The sequence below is a fragment of the Metarhizium robertsii genome (assembly GCF_000187425.2).
Source record: "Metarhizium robertsii ARSEF 23 chromosome Unknown MAA_Scf_1, whole genome shotgun sequence".
NCBI classification, from domain to species: Eukaryota; Fungi; Ascomycota; class Sordariomycetes; order Hypocreales; family Clavicipitaceae; genus Metarhizium; species Metarhizium robertsii.
The window spans coordinates 4,095,217-4,111,406 of NW_011942149.1; the positions used below are offsets into that span (position 1 = coordinate 4,095,217).

At 50.8% G+C, this 16,190-nt stretch overlaps 4 protein-coding genes across 4 annotated transcripts; 2 read left to right on the plus strand and 2 right to left on the minus strand.

Moving 5' to 3' along the window:
- Nucleotides 1–5,381: 5,381 nt before the first annotated feature.
- MAA_02287 (FAD binding domain-containing protein) lies at nt 5,382–7,386 on the plus strand (the record flags this gene model as incomplete). The annotated part of the gene is made up of 4 exons (XM_007820285.2): nt 5,382–5,813; nt 5,912–6,251; nt 6,372–6,689; nt 7,013–7,386. The coding sequence occupies 4 exons, from the start codon at nt 5,382–5,384 to the stop codon at nt 7,384–7,386; spliced, it is 1,464 nt and encodes a 487-aa protein (XP_007818476.2).
- A 1,822-nt stretch (nt 7,387–9,208) lies between these two features.
- MAA_02286 (ATP synthase F0) lies at nt 9,209–10,354 on the minus strand (the record flags this gene model as incomplete). Its single annotated transcript, XM_007820284.1, has 2 exons — nt 9,209–9,511; nt 9,581–10,354. 2 exons carry the CDS (start codon nt 10,352–10,354, stop codon nt 9,209–9,211), a joined length of 1,077 nt encoding a protein of 358 aa, XP_007818475.1.
- Nucleotides 10,355–12,943: 2,589 nt separating this feature from the next.
- On the minus strand, nt 12,944–14,167 carry MAA_02285 (uncharacterized protein; the record flags this gene model as incomplete). Its single annotated transcript, XM_007820283.1, has 4 exons — nt 12,944–13,144; nt 13,211–13,720; nt 13,789–13,863; nt 14,165–14,167. The coding sequence occupies 4 exons, from the start codon at nt 14,165–14,167 to the stop codon at nt 12,944–12,946; spliced, it is 789 nt and encodes a 262-aa protein (XP_007818474.1).
- Nucleotides 14,168–14,650: 483 nt separating this feature from the next.
- On the plus strand, nt 14,651–15,832 carry MAA_02284 (VEG136 protein; the record flags this gene model as incomplete). The annotated part of the gene is made up of 1 exon (XM_007820282.1): nt 14,651–15,832. One exon carries the CDS (start codon nt 14,651–14,653, stop codon nt 15,830–15,832), a length of 1,182 nt encoding a protein of 393 aa, XP_007818473.1.
- Nucleotides 15,833–16,190: the final 358 nt, after the last annotated feature.

The window sequence follows — 16,190 nt, forward strand, 5'->3', positions numbered from 1 at the left end:
GGGCAACGGCCAAACTTAAAGGACGGCGATGGACACCACAGCACTCGGGTAAGTGGATTGGCTGGTGCCGGACGGGCACTCTGGCAGAAACACCAAGTAGATTGTCTGGTGCTTCTTGGTATGGAGTAGTTGGGGATGGCAAAAGGGAAGGCCAACATGTGGTTGACGGTCGCACACATCGATGCAAGAGGATGGCCCTGGCCGAGATGGACCTGGGACCCTGGGCTGCAGGAGGGCCAGGCGGGTGGGATAGCAGGCTTGGCCAACTGTTGCCGTCGCTCAATTAGAATGGGGCCCCACCAGCTGCCGGAGAGCCTAAACCCATCTTGGACCATCCAGTCCGATGAGTGCACTGCCAAGCGCCGCAGCCTTTAAGCTGTTCAATAGATGTCGAGCGTTAAGCGGCAAGCGGCAAGCGTCCAGATGTCGTGGTCCATGCTGTGTTGCGTTACCCACGCCCCAGGTCTTGTGCATTGGGGCTTGCGGTCCATGCTCTCAAGCGAGGAACCACCTACCTGATCCTGTGAGTTGCATGTAGTACTCCGTACGCATGCATGCTCAATCAGTCAGTCCATCAGTCAGTCCATCCATCCACCAATCCGCGCCACTGAGTTAAGGTTCATGTTTCCATGTTGCGCTCAGGCACCCGTTGACAGCCATCGACTTGGGCTGAAGCTTGGCTGCCAAAACCCCTTGCCATGGTAGGTGCCGTGCTTTGACCACCTCTTTCCCAATTGACGGGACGGAGAGGCCATAAAGATCGACGTGGGGGGACCACAAAAGAACGGCGCACAGCAGCGCAAAGAAAGCAAATCGCAGTTTCGGTGTCAGTTACGTCGCAGATACCCTCCAGTACGGAGTACAGTGCAGGTTTTCAATAACTGTGAGCCAACATTGAAGCCCACCATGAGCGTGGCACCACCTGACAGCTCAAAACACGCGGGAGCTTGGAGTCCAATGTTGGGTCGCTCCTCCCCCGGTACAGTCGCCGCTTGTCGTCAACTGGTGATATTAGCCTGAACCCTGCACCTCCGCCGAGTACCAGACTTTATATCAAACACATCCATCCATCCGCCTCACATGCCATGCAATCGTTATCGCACACACTTGAGAAAGACCCGGAGCCCCGGTCTCTCGCTTGCCAAACACTCCATACATCCGCTCTCTTGAACCCGGATACTAGTTGTGCAATCTGCTCTCCGTACTCCGTACGTATTGCGGGCGCCTTCATTTTGTCTCAGCTTGTCATCCCCTACCCACCTCAGCCCCCCTGCCTATCCAGGTGCAATACGGCGTACTCGACTGCTTGCTATTCCTGCCAGGGCCTGAGAAGCTCCGAGAGATGTCGTATCGTGAACGCTCGAAAGAAGCAAGGCCGTCTCCCCACTAGCAGGCTCGGGAAGCCTGGTCAAAGACGAGAATGGCCAACGGCGACATGGCCCCCCCATTGTTGCAGCTGGATCTCGGAGGGCATCAGAGAAGCAAAACCTGTTCATGCACCTCTTAGCTGATGAGAGGCCTACACCATGCTAGGGTTAGCTGCAGTACCGCCAATCCGACGGTGGTCCCAGTAACCATGGGGCCATGGACCGTTTCAATTCGGGCTCCTGCACTAGTATACCGTTCTATCAATACTCAACCAACCAACCTCTGTCGAGCTCCTTGCAAAACTAACCCCGGAATTCGGTCTCCCTTGCTGTACTGGTTTGATTCGCGACTTTCTATACGTGATTGTTGATGCAATGGAGTATGTCATGCGTAAAGGCAGCACCGTTCCCAGTTCTTCCCTCTCAAGAAGATATCCCAGACGATATGCAACGCAAGGAACAGGTACTATATAGCCAAGGCATTGGCTTTGTGAGGCATCTTCACACGCGATACTGTACTCCGTAGATTGGACCATGCGATCCAGTCGAGCTTGTACATACATACAACCAGCTGTACACGCCACTCTCGGCACAACCCTCCGATGAGTAAAGGCAGTCTGGTTCGTGGAGTTCCATCAGCTACCCCTGAAAGCCCGATAGGGGGATTTATCCGAACTCCACTAACCATCATGATCAAGCTTCCAACTTCAATTAGCTCTACACTTGTCATTGCACCTCGAGCTCTTGTGCCTTCATCACAAACCACTCCCGTGGTCCCTCACATGAGGAGACATTTATGGCAACGTCATCTCGGTTGGGATCGCTTCGAACAGACTATCTTATACATGACCGATATCGCTGTGTGATCTCACGTAAATTTCGGCGAGATAAGTTTTTTAAGCACATTAAAGAAAACCATGGTGACCCCCGAGACGATAATGGTTATCCCCTAGATGGTGATTACGCCGAGTTAGAAGCTACTTATATTTTACTATACTCCTTGATAAAGTCAAGACGTAGTTCGCTCCTGGTATGTTTCCCAATTACTACCTATTTTTAATTAATAGTTGGCGTACTAATATTTGAAGTATTACAACACCAATCTAGACAAGTAGCTTTAGAGACTTTAAATATGTTTGACACGGACGTTATCCATCTTATTAATGGACCGGAAATCGACAGGTAGCCCTTGAGCACGAGCTGCATCGTCGTTTTGACAATTTTAAAATTTATTGAGCTTGTGGATGAGTCCTCGAATACATACAGAATCAACACATTTCTGAAGTATGCCGGCCTTGATAATATCTCACGTTTACCAACCACCCGCTGCCTTTTCGCTGCTCCAATAATCGACCCGCCTTTGTCCCGACTTCTTGTACATCTATCCGCATCCGGGCGTTATATAGATGAAATACTTCAAGATAGAGAGGAGCAAATTATACAAGTCGATGGTACAACCTCACTTGGCCATTTGGTTAAGTTAAGGATGGACGGTTGGTGGGATGGCCGCCTAGAAGGGTGGTAGGTACATAGCAATTCAGGGACAGGGCACACACATATGTATGAGTCCGTCTATTGGGAGCTGTATGCATGAGCGCTGTAACCCACATCGCTCCATAAGTGCCCAGGGTTGACATCAATGATGGTCACTAAATGGAAGTTCGGACGACGAACTGAGTTCCCTCTTTTCCTGCCCTTCTTCAATATTGCTGTGAAGTGGTTTGGAAACATGCCGAAGAATATCCCGATAAGCGAAAAGAGCAAATACCTCTTTGTGCTTTTCACTATGCTTCTGGAAAGAGAGAGTTATGGAGAAAGATCTGTTTCAGCGCCTCAGAATATAATCCGCTTTGTCATCAGTAGCCTTCCACATCCATTTATTCCCTATTCGTTTAAAAAAAGAAGAAAAAAGAAAAAAGAAAAAAAAAAGAATGTAAAGTCGAATACACTGCAGGGCCATTGAGGATATTTTGCGTCTGCAATGCCCTGGAATGGTGGCAGAAGTTAGAACTCCGCCAAGGCTGAGTTCCATTGTGCTGTGAACAGGTTGCAAGAGGATGGGATGCCTCGTCTGCCTGCGAATTGAGTTGCTCGGCGGGCTTACTCTTTTTGCTAGGTGCGCGCACGCCCCACCAGGTACCTGGATATCAGACTTTATTATAATATATTACTATATATTTTATAGTAGGTAAATATATTCTGCCATAGATTATCTCTTAGTTATATATGGGGAGAGTTGAAACATGATAAAAACCTAGGTACGTGGCAATATAATACTGCCTAGAGTTCTCTCAGCTACCTCCACTCCATCTAGACAAGCTCGCTAATAGAACGTCGTGACCCCGGTCAACCAGAAGAAGCGTCCTGTCCCCTTTCAGGCGATGGCCGCTCCTCCAAGAGGCAAATCTGTGTCCCAATAGATCCGAATCTTGTTCCAGCATCTTCAGCAAGTCAGTAGTTAGGGGATGAGCGCACCTAGCAAAAAGAGCGAGTCCGCCGAGCAATTCACGTCTGCCTAGACGTTTTTGTACCTTCATGGGTGCGCTGAAGTACTGTACCTGCGAGGGTACTTCGGTTATCAACCAGCTGGGACACCAAAGACCCCTGGCTACGTTCGTCCCTCCCCCTTGTCCACACACGGTCAGCATGTGAGAAAATAAGGGTCGCTTTGAAAGTGGAATTGTCAGGCGCATGCCTTCCACGTCAAGCCACCAGAGCCAGAAAACCTGAACGAGGTATTTATGTGCAGATGTTTGGTGATACCGTCACCTACGGTACATATCTCATGGAAGCAGCCAGTTGCCAGACTCGGAACCGAAACAAAGCCCCAGCTTCCACATTTCCAACTTGTGGCGGCGATCGTTTTGGTGGCTCCAAATCGGAGGAAGGCTTGTCAACACCACAATCCACTCGTCCGTCAGCCACAGCGGAGGCAATGCCGGACAACAGTTGGTGACTGATGGCTGAATGGAGAAGACGCCCACGCGGTCGGATATTGTAGACGTGGACATAGTGCCGAGGAAATTTGTTGAGCCAGCCATTCGTGGGTTTGTGCTTGCCTTTCGCAAAGATGAGGAGATGAAAGATACTTGGACATTGACTAAGCTTCTGGAAGCGACGGACTGCGAGGGATCCCTGGTGCCTTTATTAGTAGCCCTGCTACTACTAGCAAGACAGAGAGAGTCACCGTAAGAGTCCCCAAACCCCAGTTGCTTTGTACTACTAGTGCTTAGCGGCCGAGACAAGGCCTAGTACTCCATGTGTCTGTGGGCTCATTACAATTTCCGATCTGGCGACTCCAAAGCTCACAGACTTGGTCCACAGTTTTCCAAAGTGCACAGAGTAGTATCATGACCCTGTCAACCTGCTCATCGGTATAGTAACGAGGGAGAAACACGTCGGGGTATCGGCATCGAACGAACCGGGAAAGGACTCCTTGCGTCGAAGCGTCGACTGATCAGCTCGGCAGATTACCCGCACGAGACATCTGGGCGAAGAAATATTGGCAATCTAGATTGGTGGTGAAAGAGAAAGGTCCTCTCGGACGCTGGAGTACTGGTTGGGTTTGTCAGGGTAGTCGAATACCTACCTCAGAGGAACGGAGTAACTTGGATTGGCAACAAGTCTTTGACCTTCAGGAGCTGGGCTAGACTTTCCTCTTTTGTCACGACCAACGACTGACAGCTTTCAAACTGACCCAAATTGATCCCCTGCGCTCCATCGCGGCCATCATTCTGGTACTATCTCCATCTTACAATATCGGACTCCATGGTGTGTTTGCTGACCCGCCTCTCGGTGCAGCTCAAGCACGTGTTGTGCCAAGTTTTTCCCTTCTTCTTCTGCTCAGCGATACCCTGGGATGAATATGTTCAAAAGAGGGCGGCCAACTTAATAGCTCTACGGTTGATCAACCTCCCGCTCTGCGTCTGCCTACGGTTTTGCACTGCCTGTCGCCTTGTCGCCTCCTCCCCTTGATTTCGTCCGTCACTCATTGATAACGAAGACGTTGCCAGAATGACACAAGGCGGAGCCAAGTCTATCTCGGCGGCGCCCTCAGCGTCAGTCTCAGATTGCCGGCCAGTCATCATCATCGGGGCGGGTATCAGCGGTTTGTTGCTGGCCCAGCATTTGCGCCAGCAGGGTGTACCTTTCCGCATCTTCGAGCGGGATGCAGACATGAACACCCGTGGGGTTGGATGGGGTTTGACGCTCAATTGGTCCCTTCCCATGTTGAGGTCTCTTCTCAGGTCTGAACTACTGTCCAGATTCGCCGAGACGTACGTCGATCGTCAGGGCATTGCGTCAGGCCTTGTTCCGAGATTCCCCTTCTACGATCTCAGCACCGGTGAACTCAAAGCAACAACACCCCCTCTTCCAGAGACAGCGCGAGTCCGCGTAACACGAGAGAGGTTGAGAAAGTGGCTAGCCACAGATGTTGATATCGAGGTAAGAAGATTTATGTTGACCCGTACAATGCTGTACTCGAAGCGCAGACATACATGCATTTGGCTGGCCAACGAGTCTCTGACTGAAGTCCTATCTAGTGGGGCAAGGCGTTCAAGTCCTTTGTTGAAACTCCAAACAGCTGCTCTGATGAGGCCGTAAACGAAACTGGAGAAGGCTGCTCAAGTGTGATTACCGTAACATTCGACGATGGCTCGACTTGCGTCGGCGGCTTGCTTGTTGCATGTGATGGTAGCAATTCACGGGTTCGAAAGGCCCTGTTTCCAGAGCTGGCGCCGGAGAACTTGTACCGAATTCCCATTGCTGTCATGGGTGTAAAGATGCAGTTGTCCACGGTCCAAATAGCTGGAATGCGAGAGCAGGACGCGTATTTTCTTCAGGGAACCTCGTCAGAGAACGACTCGTTCGTCTATATGAGCGGTAGGTTCTGCCCTTCCATGCCACATCGCTGCAACCTCAAACACTTGTTGTCAGAGAAAAAGGAAACCCGTCCACAACCACATCAGGGAGGTTGTATACATGTTAATGCTTTGTACACAGTTTTGGATGCACCTGGCAATAGCCCGGATAACCCGCCTGATTCGTATAATCTGCAAATATGTCTCTCTTGGCCGTACAGAGATGGTTATTTGGGAAGAGAGAAACAAGTACGCGTGCCAGATACTCAAGAGGACCGACGCAAGTTATTTTTGGAGTTTGCAGCGTCATACGCAGAACCATTTCGGTCTGTCATGGGAGCGATAACAGACGACACAGAAATCAGGAGCGTGGATCTCTCCGACTGGCCTCCACCAAAAGGCCTACATACAACAGGAAACGCTGTGTTAATGGGAGACTCACTACACCATATGGCAATGTGTAAGTCACCGGGCTCATGTCTCTCTCCTTCTGTTTCAAATCCCCATCTATCCGTCCTAGCATGAAATTCTCTAGATGGAGAATCATGGAAGGGTCCTGGAAGAGTTTGGCGCCTACTCCACGGATCAGCGCAAGCTCGGTTCAGATCTTTTGGGGGCTGGTGTCTCCTGTGTCAGGCGAGCTAGGGCAGGGCCAGATGCCTTGCTCAGCGCTCCGCCCACATGGGTGGTATGTGCTACGATTCGCGACAAGACTTGGTCGAATGGCCCATTGCCGATCAATCTATCCTAGGTGAATTCGACTGACTTGCGCCTTTAATACAGATCGAGGGGAGGGAGCAAACCATGCCATTGCTGATGTTGTCGACTTTGCGAATCATGTCACGCCGCTACTGGTAGCTGATAATGAATGCGCTTCTACTGCTGGCAACGAGCGGCAGACAGCGACGTCAGCAACAGCTGACAACTTGGGTGCTGAGGAGCAAGCAGCTAATGGCCTGGAACAAGGCATACTACGCCATGCACTGGATCAGTATGAGGATGTCGTGATCAACAGAGCACGCCCAGGGGTCCTGGCGTCTCGTCGTGCTTGCTTGGATGCCCATGAGTGGGCTCGAATTGGCCCTGAAAGCCCTCTGCTAACTAAACGGCAGATGGATATTGTTTACGATGAAGTGGCGGATAGGATTGTGGGTTGACAAGGGGGGTTCCCCGTCACTCCCGCATACCGTGCCAAGCGGTGCTCGTGTCGCAGGCAGTCCGTGTTTAGATACCTTGGCTAGAGAAATCGCAGAGTTGAGCTGTGGCTTGTGCAAATGCTCCCGTATTGGAAGGAAGGTGAATCTTGTCCGTTTTTGAATACTTGACGAGTAGAAGCATAATGCAGCCTGTGCACCTAATCAGTCAAGTCGTAACGGCGCGCACAATTCACGAGACAAACCAAGTTTATGTATTTAGGAGGAGCTTGGGGATGGATGGCTTACTTGGTCTTGACGCGACTTTGGACACTTGAAGTCCATTTTGTGGTCATTTTCAGCATGTTTGAATAGTATCCTAGTTGGTCCACTGCGTATGTAATTGATTTTGTACATATTTGCGCATATGTACTACGAGGCATGGGTTTCGTTGTTTACCACATCAAACTACAGTACGTACTCGGAAATATACTACAAGCCGCAGGCCTCCAGCTCTTGATTGCTCCTCCCGGCCCACATGCCTTATTCAAGCATCCGCTCCGTTGGGGGCCATAAGTTGATAACTAACAGGGCGGAAGCAATTACTATTACTAGTTACGGAGTACTATAGGCAAGCATCTGGATGATAAGCTTGGCGTGAGATGCAGCGCAACGTAGCGGCACCCACCCGACCACGGAGTGTTTCGTGGTGGCACGACGGGCCAGACCAGACAGGCCGGGACTTGCCAGGGTCATGGCGTGTCCAGAATCCAGATTGAATGCCGTCGGGTCGCCGTACGGGCCGTCTTACGCTCCCTCCCCCCCCCCAGTTTTCCGCGGAGACGCCCGTGAACCCTGTGGCCAAGAGGGATCAATTGACGCGACTTGCATCTCGACGAAAGCATTGGCCACTGGCGAGCGGGGACCAATTAATTAATTATGTCAGGCTGGGGGAGCAGTGAGGGCCCGTAGACGGCAAGTGTCCCCGTCATGTCTGGTCAATTCAATGGCTGATTGGAAGCCCTCGTTGGGCAACTTACGAATTGACCAGACATTCAACATGCACAGTCGTCAACGCACTGGTGCAACCAAGCCCGGGTCACTGGAACAGAAACGCATGCAGGCTCGATCCCCCCTCGCGTGCGTGAATCGAGGCACCGGGGCCATGGCAAGCAGTCGATTTTGCGAATGCCGGTCGTTCGTGAGCGCGGCTCGTTGTGGTTGCCGGGGTGCCGGATCAGCAAAATTGTCTGTGCAGCATTCAGGCTCGCGTCTACGGTAGATTGTACATGCACCAGACGCGCCGTGCCGAGTGCGTGCCCATGAGGCGCCCCGGAGGACCTGGGGGCCAAAAAAGACGACGAAGAAGATGAAGAAAAACAAGAATATGACTGCATACCATGGCGCTGGTCGAAAGGCGTCGTGGGCGGCGAGATATTGTGCATGTTGGATCGGATCCATCTGCAGCTCGTGCATGCGCCGGTACATCTTGGACAAGAGTAGACGCGGCGACTTGGCGCAGAGAACCGCCCATTGAGTCAAGATGAAATTTTGGTTATAATTATAACTACATGTGTATCCTGCGTGCAGCAACACTGTTTCTCTATATGCAATAATCATCCTTTTAAACCGTCATGTGCTGAAAGTATTCCAAAATGGCCTGAATATTAATATAAATCTTCCTTGTTGGATACACAAGAAATAGTGTCATTTTCAAAAAGAAAAAAAAAGAAGAAAAAAGGCTCTTTTGTTAGAGTTGAAAGCATGGTTCATCGCTGTACTTTTCCCCGTCTAGCCGTAAAATCACACGCGTGCCAAGTCATGTACATACACAAAAGCCAATCGCCTAGACCTCGTCATCTCGGCGACCGCTCGGTCTGCTCTTGGATCCTTCATCGATTTGCACGCTGTATGTGACTGATTTCAAAATGGCGCCATTGTCGAGGATATTCTCCTCGCTGCCAGACTTGTTTGCCGATACAAATGCGCTCTTGTCGTGGCTTCTGTCGCTGAGCTTGTAGCGCTCCCCGTTTCGTAGTCCTCGGCTGCGACTCGGGCCGCTGTTGGAGCCACCAGAGTACTTGGATCTGTAGTCTCTGGCCTTCTTCATGCAGACTGGTGCCAGGAACGGGAGTGATGAAACCATGTTCTACAGAAACGTGGTTAGCACGGGACTGACAGGCTGGCACAAACGCTGCCGTAAGAAACACAAACTCACGCCGACATTGAATTCAATGGTTCCCCAGAGGACCAGCATGGTCGAGTTGCCGTCGCCGTTCTGGATTCGGTCAATCTGTACGTATCGCATGATGGAGCAGAGCGTGGTGAAGAGACCCAGCATGAAGATGCCAATGAGGCCCAGTTTCTTTTCCGGCCGCACATTGAGCTTCAGGAGCACGGGAATGGGCAATACAGCCACGACAATGTCCGACACAATCGTGACAACGGCGTAGCCGGTGAAGGAAGGGCCTGGCTGCAGACAGGAGCCCGCCACCCACGGCTTCCACGATTTCTCAACAGGAGTGCAGGCAAACACCAAGGATAGGGTGCATCCCAGGTGCGCTAGAAAGACAATGACGATGGTGGTCCAAACCACCATCCGGTAGACCTTGCGGTCCGTACCTTGAAGCAAGCGCAGGTAGCTGATGAGGAGAGCAATTTTGAAGAAGCTGATGCCGATCTGATAGATGGGGCGCCCGGCAAAGTTGACCTGTGAATAGGGACCGATGTTTGCCTTGGGTCGAAGTTTGAGAGGTAGCCCCAGGCCGTATTTGGTTTGGACAATGCAGAGAATTGAATAGATGAAGGCGAAAATCATGGACAAGCCCGACATGTAGTCATCTCCAGCAAGACCACGAGCCGTGCCTCTAATCCAGAGCCGACAAGAAACTGTGGCTATGGAAAGCACCGATAAGACAATGCACACCGCCAGAATGGTCGCCCATTGTGACTGGGCGTCAACCTCGGGAGTTGCATTGGCAACCCAACCCATGGTGAAGAGGCCTAGGGGCAGGCGGGAGAAGTGCTGAGGGAACGAAAATGACCTTTGCTGCTGTTGACGGTCCAAGGCCGATGCCTCAACTTGAATCCTTATGCCCAAGATCCCAAGATGGAGAAACGTTGTATGTTTTTGAACTTGTCCAACTTGATGGTAATATCCTCGATTATGGCAACGAGTCGACCGACCCGTTTTTGGTGGTGTGCTGACAATGTGACCGCAACTGACGCACGATCTGTAAAGGGAGTCTGGTAGTACTGGCAAAAGAAACGAAAAACTATCTCAACGACGTGAGCTGAACGATATGCGGGGACCAGGCTAGCCAAAAACCAGAACCAGACGATCCCAAATACTAGTCAAAAGGAGTAAAGTAATGCAATTTCTTTGCCAAAAACAAAAGAAAAGAAGAAGGGAAAAGCAATGTCGAGTCCGAAAAGTGCAAACCGGCTAAAGTACGCAAGGGAAAATTGCCGATCTCGTAGTCGTAGGAGGAGGTGGACTGCACTCCTGTTTTCTGCTCTTTTGACAGGATCAAGCCAGAGAGACTAATACCAGACGAACGTCGGTTCAAGAAAGAAGAAAAAACCCCTTTCGTCAGGGAGCATAGACTTGGGGTCCAGGCTGCTGGGAGAAGGGAGTTCGCGCAGTGGCAACCAGTTGAGCGGGTTTCCATCTTGACGGAACATTGAAGCACCTTGTCATTAAGGCCACACGTAGTATCGATTCCATATTGTCCTGTCCAAAGAAAAACGCGCGAGCGGCCAGGGCTCTGATCCTACTAGACTAGCTAGGCCTTGCTGGGGAAGAGGACCCGATGACAGGGCCCGACTTTGAATATCAACTCCATGTCCGTATCCTGCCATGCAAATGGAGACTCGCCTTGCAACATGTGGCTTTCTGTGCGTCGCCAGGGCCCACACCGTCGCGGAACAGCCATCGATGCCAGCGAGTTGCTATTGATTGGCTGAGTGGCGCAAATGCTGGGCTGAGCTTGATGCCATCGCAGGGACCGGCGAGGCAAGGGCCCGGGACGCATCAGCAAAAAGGCCCGCAGCTAATGCATACATGACCGGTGACAAAGAGTCGCAAAGATGAGTTGATGCACCAGACTCCTCCCTGTGGCAAAGCGGGTGGCATTGGCCCTTGCCGCTTGGGGACGAAGTGGTGGCTCGCTTCGCCGTCTTTGCATCAGGGGTTGCGCAGACTGAGTTGAACCCAGCCGACCAGGCAGCAGCAAGAAAACCAGACCCTACAGCTGCAGGGCTCCCAAGGCTGCTTGATCGACTTGGCCGAGTTCAATGTTCTGTCGAGACAAGTTTGGTCCTGTCCCTCGATGCAGCAGTGGAGGATGATGCGCAAAGTGTCCAATAACCTCGATATTTCTATCCGTCTCTTCGATGTCGTCTCCCATGTCCCGCAAAAACAAGTCAAGTATTTGGCCCTGATTGGCTGGGACATGCTCAATTTCTTCCACTTATCCGCAAGCCTTCAATGTTCACAATCGCCGAGTCCCCACAAACCATTCATGCCTGGTGCTGCAAGTACCAATGTACTCTAGGTACATTCAAGGCACAACCCGTGTACCTTTGAAACCAGTCGTTTCAAAATGAAAAGTCTTCCAGAAGACACCAAGAATGTCCGATTCGGAACCAAGCAGGAAGCTTCCCCGCCCCACGGCATATGTTGGCCAACTAGGACAGCGAATTGCATCATGAGATAAAAAATATGCTAGGCAGCTAATGATAAATAGGCCAGTTCCAGAGACAGACACCAGTTTCTCTTTCCTATCAGCCGTTGGGGCAGTTGCTGGGACACCATAAGTCGATAGGAGTCCTACATGGAAATCTCTCACGCGCATCACTTCCTAAAGCTAGTACTTCCTAGGAGGAATAGCAACTTCGTCAGCTGCTAACATTGGCACATGAGGGACATGAAAAATCCGACTACTTGCCTGAACAGCGCAGTACGGACGACACTATCGGACAATGACTTCAAATGAGGCAGCTTGCCTAATCCGGAATCACGTCAGATACTCTTCAAGAGTACTATACGTATACCTAGGCATGTATATATAAGTGTATTGCTTTTAATACAGAGAATTCTAGTCTGGTACAGAAGACTGCTGTTGCCCTCAACAAGGTCCAAGGGTTAATATACAGAATCATAACGCACATTATGCACTGCCATGTTGACATACTTTTCGACTCTAGTTTGGTGAACCAGGAGCGATGGGCAAAACACTTGGAGGAATTTTCTAGATGCATTTGGAACCATGGCAGATGAAGGTCGCGAACCGTGTCTCACATCACTCTAGCATAGTAGGTCAAGCAAAAGAAAAGAAAACATCTACACCGCGGCAAGCCAAGCATTAAGCCATGCATGTTTAATGCCTGGCCACTTTTGCATGGAAACATCTGGTACGAAGCACAGTCGCTGCCCTTTCAGGTCTCATTATCATGGCAAAGAAAAGCGGCATACACAATTAGTCGCTAAAAATTTCATTCATTTTTTGGTCATGTCCTGAAACCCGCAACACCGTTGATGAATCCCTCAGCCCTCAATGCACAAATGGTATAAGACAGCTTAAATCTTGGTGGCAGCCTCCGCAGCCTTCTGCTTCTTGGTAATGCGCATCTGGGCCTTGGCGCCCATGATGCCACCACCCCACTGTCGGCGAGCCTGCTCGTGCTTCTCCATGAAGCCATCCTTGATGGAAGAGACGAGCTTGGAAAGCTCAGTCTTGTCCTCTGCTCGGACCTCGGTGAGGGCCAGAACGGCAGCGGTCTGAAATTGGATTCGTTAGCATGTGATATTTTGGGGAAAGCAAATTTCGTAGGAATTCTGACGAACCTTCTTGTGGACGACGGTGCCTAGACGGGCCTTGCCCTTGACAATGGCATAGGGGACGCCCATCTTCTTGCAGAGAGAAGGCAGGAAGACAACCAACTCAATGGGGTCAACATCGTTGGGGATGAGGACCAGGGAGGCCTTCTTGTTCTCAATGAGACCGACGACGTGGTTCAAGCCGTACTTGACGGTGTAAGGCTTCTTGCTAACGTCCTCCTTCTTCTTGCCCTCCTTGACGGCGGTAGCCTCCTTCAGGAGACGCTCCTTCTTCTCGACCTTGGTCTCAGGGCGGTACTTGTTGAGGAGCTTGAAGGCCTGCGCAGCAGTGTTGCGGTCGAGGACGTGCTGGAACTGGGACAGTGCAGGGGGAACCTTCAGGCGCATCTGGAGGATCTTCTTCTGGCGCTGAAGACGGACATACTCGGGCCACTTAACCATGCGGGAGAGGTTTCGCTTGGGCTGGATGTCCTGGCCGATGCCGTAGTTGCGGGGGCGCTTCTCGATGAGAGGGTTCTGCAAAATTTCCCGTCAGTTCAGATGCCCCCCCTGCTGAAACCTTGGAAGCGGAGGAATGTACGCACCTTGGGAGCCTTCTTCGAGCCAGCCTTTCCCTGAGGGAAAGGGGCCGGGGCCACCTTCTTTCCAGTCTTGGGGGGCTGTCATTGAGAAAAGAAGACATTAGCGAGTTGCTCAAGCTAAACGATCTTCTCTGAACTCTAACGAGATGATTGGGAAATCATGGCAATGTTTCAGCGCATGCCCGCATCTCCAGCCAAGTCTTCACCTCCAGGTCTCCCACACTCAAAACGTTACATCTTGTATGTGTTCGACGAGTCGGCGGAATTTCCAGCAGCGTCGCAAAAAGAGGGATTGTCGACGCCGAGGATCAAATAGCGCTTTCACGTATTTGACTCACAAACTGTGGCCATGAGAGTCCTGTGTGAGTTAGAAACTTACCATCTTGTCTTGATCGGCGGTGCTCAGTCGTGAAGAGCAGAGGTGCTTGCAGCCGAGATGGATGGGTTGTCAGAAGATCAAAGAAGAAAAAGTTGTGCTGGATGGTGGGCGAAAAATTAGGGCTTCGCTGTGTGCCACACTAGCCAGCGGACTGCCCCACACCAAACAATGCCGATTTTGGGCCAGCATGTGGCTGGGCTGTGGCTGGAAGCGCAGTATCACGTGCTCATCGTGGTTGTGCAAGTTCTTTTCGTCGCTGCCCAATCATGTTCTTCGAGTCAGGCAAAATCGACATACAGAAAGAGCGTGACTGGCTGACATACTCCGTGTAAAGATTTCTTCATATCAGAGCCGCTCTGATCTTGCAATATATATTTTGAAGACCAGAGCCAGACTTCAAAGACGGCACCCAAGATTTCTGTCCTCTGGATACCCAGTTCGTACTACTTGTATTGAAGGCACACACTTCACTCACTTGTCGAGACAATGCCTCCGGCTGCTTGCCTCCGGTGTGGGAACCGGGCAGTCATAAAAAGACCAAAGAACCACCACAAATTATGCAAGGAATGCTTCCTTTCGGTGTTCGAAGATGAAGTCCATCACACCATAACCTCATCTAAGCTTTTTTTCCCCGGCGAAAAGGTTGCAATCGGCGCATCGGGTGGCAAAGACTCAACCGTCTTGGCATCAGTCTTGAAAACATTAAATGAGAGGCACAATTACGGCCTTGATTTGGTGCTATTGAGTATTGACGAAGGTATCAAAGGCTACCGGGATGATTCACTCGAGACAGTGAAGCGGAATGCCGTCCAATACGATATGCCACTAAAAATCGTGGGCTACGATGAACTTTTCGGATGGACCATGGATCAAGTAGTCGAGACTATAGGGAAGAAGGGAAATTGCACGTATTGTGGTGTTTTTCGTCGACAGGCTCTCGACCGCGGAGCCAACTTGTTGAACATCAAGCATGTCGTTACAGGACACAACGCCGACGACATCGCCGAGACCGTCCTTATGAACTTGTTACGAGGCGACTTACCTCGCTTATCACGGAGCACGAGTATTGTTACTGGCAGTGCTTCCACTGGTATTCAAAGAAGCAAACCGCTGAAATACGCATACGAGAAGGAAATTGTGCTCTATGCGCACCACAAAAGATTGGATTACTTCAGCACGGAATGCATCTACAGCCCGGAGGCATTTCGCGGGACCGCCCGTACACTTATCAAAAGCTTGGAGAAGGTACGACCAAGTGCAATATTAGATATTGTGAGAAGCGGAGAAGACATGGCACGGCTCACTCCAGATAAGAGCCAAGATGCGTGCGCATGTGACGAAGGTGAAGGAATGGGGGGTTGCGGATCAGCAAATGGGCGGACTTCCGGGGGTGAACTTGCAGAAATGGAGGCTGCGTTAAAGCCAAAGCACAAAACGACGGAGCTTGAGACTGAGATTAGTCCCAATGGAACACCAACTGACGATGGATCTGTCAAGCTCCCCCTTCGTGGTCGAAGACAGCAAAAGGGACAGAGGCAACGGCCAACTGGACCACTGCAAACTCTCGGGGCGTGCATCAAATGCGGATACATGTCCAGCCAACAGGTATGCCATGCCTGCACGCTTTTGGAGACTTTGAACAAGAACCGGCCAGAAGTCTCAATATAAAAAATTGGCCAAAAGATCAAAATAAAAAAAACTGTATTCAGCACCCAGCACCCAACGGGTCACCGTGAAATGATTTCCTGACTTGAAATTTTTGTGCTTTGCTTTTCTTCAACGCCAGGATTGCCCATTTGTCAGGCCATATATATACACTGTTGATTGATGTTTGCCCTCGATTATTCCATCGTCTAGATTTGAAATGGTCCCTAGGTGAAGCGCTTTTCCAGCTGTACCACATTTCAGCATTTTTCTCCGTTTATATATTAGTATTGAGATTGTCATACCTTCCAACCATGCGAGAATTCGAACCCCGGTGGTGCTTCTGGCTTGTCTGTCTGCCCTCGCAACGTGCCGGTAAGTC